Raw genomic sequence first — 7,273 nt, 5'->3', positions numbered from 1 at the left:
GTAGTTGTTTAATTACATATTTGATATATGTATGTACAATATAATTTGGCAACATTCCGAGAGTAAATTTAACAAAAAATCTCATCTTCCATTGCATAAACCATTCCGCTATGAAATATAAACAAAGTTTTTCCCGCTCACAGAGATGCCATTTTGCTCTATTGCATGAAACAAAAGCATTGCAAATTTTTGCTTTGGTTTTTAGTTTAACAGACGTGTAATGGACTGTTCCTCGTGCTTGCAATTCTCGACCTAAGTACCTACGGCCCATTGTTTTGCTCCAAACTGTAGCTAACTCCATGATTGATAATCCTAGAATGTTTTTTTTCTGTATGGGGTGGCTTTATAAGCGGCAGTGTTATAACCCTGAGGTCCTCCTAAATCCTCTACGAAGACTTATTTTTAATATTATTGTAATAATGGACTATTAGCTATTAGTAATCGAATAGTGTAGTCGAGGATTCATCGATTTACTGATGATGTTGACAAATAAAAATGTTAGATTTTATTCAATTTAATAATATTTCATATTTACAAAACATGAAAATTTTTTTTATCTTTTTTCCTTAACTAAGCACCCTATCTGATGCCATTAATTTATTTTGCGATATATTATCTAGTTTATTTTTCATAAAAATAATGTTTTTGCAATCTTTAAATTCATTAGTACATGCATGCTGAAATATTTATTTTTATGTATATCCATCTCTTATTCTTTTCCACATCCGCTCCTAAGTTGAGCATATGGACATCACCAGATGCCTTCATATTGCCAGCCAGCACTCTCGCCTCCTCCTACGTCCCTTAGTTCCGCTGAAAGATCATCAACGGTCTTCCAGGACGGCGGGAGCCCTCAGGTATAAAGAGGCAACTTGGGTTTAGGTTCTCCTGAGGCATGCGCAAAATCCTACTCATGAATTTATGTTAGTATTTTACAATGACTCGCTTGTCAGTTAAAACTTACAGTTCGCAACAAGAAAGAGTTGATATAACAAAATTCTGGCATAAAAACAGTTCAATATTACCTATATTTTTCAGTATCCTTAAACATTACATTCTTCTACTTATTAAATATCCTTGTATATTACATTCTTCCACTTATTATATATATTTGACATGTTTATTTCCTTTTGTTATGTTTTTAAACTTGCATATCTATTTTTATTGCCGTGATTGTGGAGTTTAATACTCATTTATATTGTTGTAATATAAGTTACTACAATTTTTTAATAATAAAGATATATAATGAAACTACTCCTTTGTTCTAATTTAATAAACAAACAATCACCCCGATTCCCCATACGGGTAAGCAGAGAGGATAGAACTCTACACCACTGTTTGCAAACAGACCTTGTTACCTCTGCATCAAGTGTTTTTGGATGGATGGTTATTGTCTTTTTCATCCATAAACATTCGCAATGTAAATCTTTTCAGCCTTTCTTTTGGTGTCCATTCGCTCTACATGTCCAAACCAACATGGTGCCCCTTTCTCGATTTCATTGATAATGTTTGTCACCTTGCATAATGTACAGATATCAACATTAGCCTGGGAGATCACATTTATATTCTAATTTTAATCCTAAAATGTACTTAATTACAATTAATCAGTGACGAGGATATTTTTAGGATACCTAGGATTAAAAAAATCACTGGCCATCTGGTACCAAAATAAATTCTTTAACTTTATGTTAAGTTTTATTCGCTTCTTGGTCCAGTGAATAACGCATTTGTCTACCATATAAGAGGTCTTCGGTTCTTGACATGGTTTATTAATTATAAAAGCTTTTACATCAAATCATTTTATAGTTCCTGGACTGGCACTCAAAACTAGCTTGCCTTTGTATAAAAAAATATTGAAATACCCTACGCCAATACAGCGCCTTATGCACTACAGGGGCGGATAAGGAAACGATGATGTGATTTGTAAACATCAAGTATGCACGCCATTTTGTGGAGCAAACCACGACAAATCTGTCCCTTGCTTTCTCAAAGCTTCTTAATAGTTGTTCTTGAACTTTTCTTTCTGTAGTTATGTCAATTGATTTACTTTGTGTTGCATGCCTTACGACAAGGTGGTTTGATTTTATTGTAAGGAACATGAAACAAAATAGAGTACCTAGACATTTAGTAAAGACAGCTAGAATCCCGAACAGGCCACAGCACGAAATATGAAGACAAAGAAATATTACAAACAATACACAATTATAAAATGAACAATAAAGAATTAAAACATTGTATTTTTAGACCACACATTCCAGTTAATATATATTTTTAAAAAAACAATGTGTGTTCTTCTGATTTACACTATTATTTCAATTTAGGGCATTATCAATGAGTTGACGAGAGAAAATGATTGTTGGTAGAGCGGTGTTTGAACGAAGGACCTCGGATTCATGAATACACGGAACCACAACAGGGTTAAAATTATACATAGAATAAATGAATTTATTTTATTATAATGAATAACCACAAAGTTAGTGATTCAAATATAAAATTAATATTAAAATTATACATGTTTCAAAATTCACAGTTGTACCCAGCATCGTAGCTAGGGGCTGGTCAGACGGGTGACTTCCAGGCACGCAACCCTCATGAGGGCGCATTTTACAATCCCACAGCATTCTTTTCTCTTCCTAGAAAATAAGTCTTGCTCCCAATAAGTCCCATGACCCTTGCTAGGACGTTGGTGGTACTAAATAAAAATGTATTTAAAAAAAAACTGTGGTCTTAACTAAGTGTTAATTCTTTGCTATTAACACTAATAATATGGAATTACAGTCAAGACTAAATCCATCACTACAGTAAGTATAAAATATTCAAGTTTGTGAGTGAAAATTCTTGGTAGAAGTTCATTGTAATTTATAGAAATAACAATGATTGGATTGAAAAAAGAATACAAAGTTTTTCATCAACTTGTATGGGAATCATCAGTTGAAGACATATGGGTAAAATCAACTATTAATAATAAAAATAAAAAAACTTATGCTGTGTCTATATTCCATCAGGCGTTAACCATTTATCTCATTCTCTAATCTTTCTCGACAAATTATGTGACATTAGAACTAAACATCCCAATGATGAATTTATCATAATAGGTGATTTTAATCCGCCCCAAGCCTCATGGCATAGGAGTATCGATGGGACCATGTATCTGGCAAATAGTAATCAAACTGTTATTACAGCTAAATTTTCAGATGTATTATCGTTTACTAGTCTATTGCAGTATACCAAATAATAACAAATATCTCGATCTAGTCGTTAGTTCTTATAATTTGGAAATCTCCAAAATTAGCCAGCCTCTCATCCCCGAGTGTCGGCACCACACCGCTCTATAATTATCCGTTTTTACACTAATGCTTAATTACTCCCGTACTATAATATTATTTAAAAATGTAAATTATAATACAATTAATAACTCCCTTCAGAATATCAACTGGGATAGCAATTTTTTTAATCTTTCTAGTAACACTGCTGTAGAAAGATTCTATCTATATAAAGTTGTTTTATTTATTTTATTATAATGAATATCCACAAAGTTAGTGCTTTAAATATAAAATTAAAAAACAATATATTAATTATATAAAAAAAAGCTCAAAAATGTAAATAATTATTTTATTTGTTCACAAAAAACATTTTATAATCTTATTCGTATTTAATTGTTAGTAAAAATCCAAGCTATATTTAAACAAATACAATGACAAGTTGTATTCAGATTAATCTTCAATATACTCAAATGGTTCTGGAGGTTCAGGTTCTTTGTCTTCTTCCGGTTTTGGACCAAATGCAGCTACTGGTTCCACCAGGACTTGGTCACCTTCGGCATTGTGATGCAGCATGATGATTCCCCCTATTGCCACATCTTTCAGTGGAACATATCCCGAGCCCTCCACAATAGAAGTGACCTTGAGCTGTTGACGAAGTATCCTTGCTGGATTATTAAGAATCTCAAATGCCGGTTCTGGTTCTTTTTTTTCTTTAGTTTCCTTAGCATCTTTACCTTCTTTCTCTTCGGAGGTTTCTTCTTTCTTTTCTTTAGTGTCTTTGGAAGTAGAAGAATCATTCTTGAGTGAAATAAATGTTATGTTAGAGCTACTTTTCTTATCTTTTTTAACTTCCTCCTCGTCTACTTCCATTTTAGTTATTCCGCTAGAAGAAGAATCTGACGCGTGTGCCCTCCGGCGTGCGCGGTTAGCTGAAATACTCAAAACCGCTGTCGTAACACGTTCGCGTTCTTCGCGTTTCTTTTCTTCCAAAGGTGCTGGGTATGCGTATAGTGACGGTTTGGCATTGGATTTCAAGTCTAACTGCGGCATTTTAAGGTCTGAATTTAGAGCAATTAAACAAGTGGGGGTGAAGGCTAAAGCGAGACAATGCGCGAGAGGGAACCAGTACCAGTACTGCGTGAACACTAGCATACCTACAACTGCCACCATGTTAGTGTGACCAGTGCGAGACATCAGGGAAACTGTGACATTGCGGCCACCCGCGTCGATAATTCCTTGTGCTAAGATTGCGCCGTATTTCGCCATAACATCTTCGTGTTTATTAGATATAACCTGAGCGTAGAGTTGGCGGAAAAATGTGACTTTAGGACAAGTTGCTTCCGTTTGTTGAATCAAGATCATGGCAGAAGCGATAAGCGCTCCTTGACGAACAAAATTTACGGGGTCAAACTTTAACATGGGCTCCAATAAGGCAATCGCCTCTCGCTGCCCAGTTCCAGCGCAAGCTATTCCCAAGGCCATCGCCGCACCATACCTTACATGGGGATTGTAAGATTCCGCCAACAAAGATACTACAGAAGGACATTGCTCGGGAGTGCGGAATAATAAAAATCCCAAGCCGGTTACTGCCGCACGACGCACATCATCGTTCACATCCGATACGGCAACATGCAAGAGCGTTCTGATGGCTTGGTTATTCCCAGTGCCGCAATATGCCGTGGCTAGCGTGTAGCATCCTGCCCGCCTCAGTAGAGGGTCCTTGTCTCGTAATAACTGCTCTACGAGAGCGTCGGCTTCTTCTAGCCGTCCATACATAGTCAGGGCGATTCCTACAGCGAGACCTCGAAGTATTTTTTCATGCTGAGTTTCCTGAGCGTAAGCGACCATATCCTCGATGGCGGCAGCATGCCGAGAACCCAACATCACCATTCCCATGGCCATGCCGGCCGCCTCGCCGGTCACCGCATCGTCTTGGTACAGGTTGAACTTAAGTTGCTCATACACATCCTGGCGGTGGGTCCCCATAGCAGCGAGACCCAGCCCCAGGCAGCCCCCGTGGCGCACCATCTCATTCTGAGCATCCTTGAGCTGCCCCAGTAAGTAATCTATGATATTGGCTCCGTGGTTAGCGTGGATGAGCCCTAGGGCGTACAGCCCTCCGCCCTCAGAGTAACCAGAAGAGGGTCCGGCCTCCTTAGGCAGGTATGACTGCATGAGGGCCAGCGACTCCGTCTCGTGGCCCCTATGGATCACTCCGAGAGATGCTGTAGCAGTGAGTTTAGCCCAGTTAGTAGCTCTGGCGAGCCACTCCAAGTTATCACGCAAGAACTGGTCGCTAGTTGTGCCAGAATGCATGAAGGCATTGGCGATCACAGTCGCAGTGTGACAAATAGACACTCGGATGGCATCTTTTGTATTCTTGAGGATCAGCATATCAGCGTGATTAGATCTTATGAGGAACTGGAGTTGGAGACCGATAGAAACATCTCCTCCCAGAATGGAAACAAGCTTTTCGAAGCGACGTTGGTGTTCTTTCTCCTCTTCAGACAGACTGTCCAGGTCCCTCTGCGCCGCCTTCTGGTCAGAGGCCGTGACGTTGGGCTCAGCGGGGGCGGGAGCAGCGGGGGCGGGCGAGTAGGGGCCCCCTTGCGGCTGCGGCTGTCCCCCGAGGGCGGCAGGCACGGGGGCTGTGCTGCGCAGCGCCTGGAGCACCTGCCCCAGAAACTGTTGCGTCGCCGAGTCATATAAATCGAACGCTATCTGATAAGCCATAAGAACAGATTCTTGAGAGCTCCTAGTTAACTTCTCTAGGATTTCGGCGACAGCCAGAGGATCCTCCAGGAAGATAAGGCACTGGCACATATTGACGTAGTCCGGAGTCGCCAACCCCCGGTACAGACCGACCAGCGATCGTAACACGGTATTACGGAATCCTCGGTTCTGCAAAAGGCTCATGGCGACGGTGAATGCGTAGAGGAGCATTCCAGGGACGTCGTCAGATTGTGTGATGGCGGCCTCGAATACATCCATCCTCCGAGTCTCGAGCGCGAGCCCGAGAACTTGCCGATACTGTCCGTCTACGAGACATCTCTGGAACATACGATTTACAATTGCGACCAACTTACTATCGATAGACACTGAAAAGTCGGGGTATGAAGCTTTCCTCTTTTGTATGTAAAAATCGATGCATTTCGCTATCGTAGTATCTACATATTCGTTTCGCGCATTCACGTCGAATAAATCACCAGCACGAAGAGCGTATGTGAAGGAATCTTGAAATGATCCAAGATGATAATAAACTTTACTTGCCACAAGCGCCGCGAGTTTGTGATGGGTGAAAAGTTGGTCATCATAAAGCATTTCGATCTTTTCGATCGATTCAGATATCTCCGGCCAAAACTCGTCCACGATGACATCGAGCTTTTGAAGTGCGAAAACCCTCAGCTCGTATGTAGGTTCATCCAACAGGGATATAATCCCCGCTGCCGATGTAATATTCATTTTAAAAAATTGTAACCAGGATTTCACAAATTATAAAAATGACGCACGAAATACTTATTACTTTAGGTACATTTCGTTAATAATATTATTCAAGAAAGATGTTCGACCGACAAAATGACACAGACAGAAATTACTTGACAAAAGCTGCTGGTCGTAGACAATAATTACTTTTTTGAAATTCATGCTTGACATAGAGTTCTAGTTAATTCAATACGTAAGAACTATTTTTTTTTAATTTTATTTATTACTGAACACATTTTTCTTCTTTTTTGTGGCTTTTACACCTCGCTACTGAGGTGTTCTTGCCAGTGTCGTTTTTTGTTAAATTTATTTTTTTAGTTTAGTTAGTAAGTTATATATACAAGTCAGTATGTCAGTATCTAATATTACACTATCTACAACAGATCATTATTCACAAGGCATTTACACAACATTTTAAAATTAAAATCGATAGGATTTTACTTATATTTTGCGTTTTTTTAGTTTCATATAATTTTGTGGCATCGGAATCTTTATTATCGTACTTGGAAAAATAACTGGAAGTCTGA

At 39.0% G+C, this 7,273-nt stretch overlaps 1 protein-coding gene across 1 annotated transcript; it reads right to left on the bottom strand.

Annotated features, from left to right (window-relative positions):
• Window positions 1–3,598: 3,598 nt before the first annotated feature.
• Window positions 3,599–6,861, bottom strand: Rpn2 (Regulatory particle non-ATPase 2). The gene has a single exon (XM_088234722.1). The coding sequence runs from the start codon at window positions 6,723–6,725 to the stop codon at window positions 3,714–3,716; it is 3,012 nt and encodes a 1,003-aa protein (XP_088090848.1). The 5' UTR covers window positions 6,726–6,861; the 3' UTR covers window positions 3,599–3,713.
• Between the last annotated feature and the right edge of the window lie 412 nt (window positions 6,862–7,273).

This window comes from Micrasema longulum, unplaced genomic scaffold (genome assembly GCF_059751315.1).
Source record: "Micrasema longulum isolate JH-2025_06_02 unplaced genomic scaffold, ASM5975131v1 h1tg001268l, whole genome shotgun sequence".
Classification (NCBI taxonomy): domain Eukaryota; kingdom Metazoa; phylum Arthropoda; class Insecta; order Trichoptera; family Brachycentridae; genus Micrasema; species Micrasema longulum.
This window is presented reverse-complemented; position numbering and strand designations above follow the sequence as displayed.

Bases quoted from the DNA above. Each gene is read 5' to 3' on its own strand.
- Rpn2 (XM_088234722.1), bottom strand. From the start codon at position 6,725: ATGAATATTACATCGGCAGCGGGGATTATATCCCTGTTGGATGAACCT.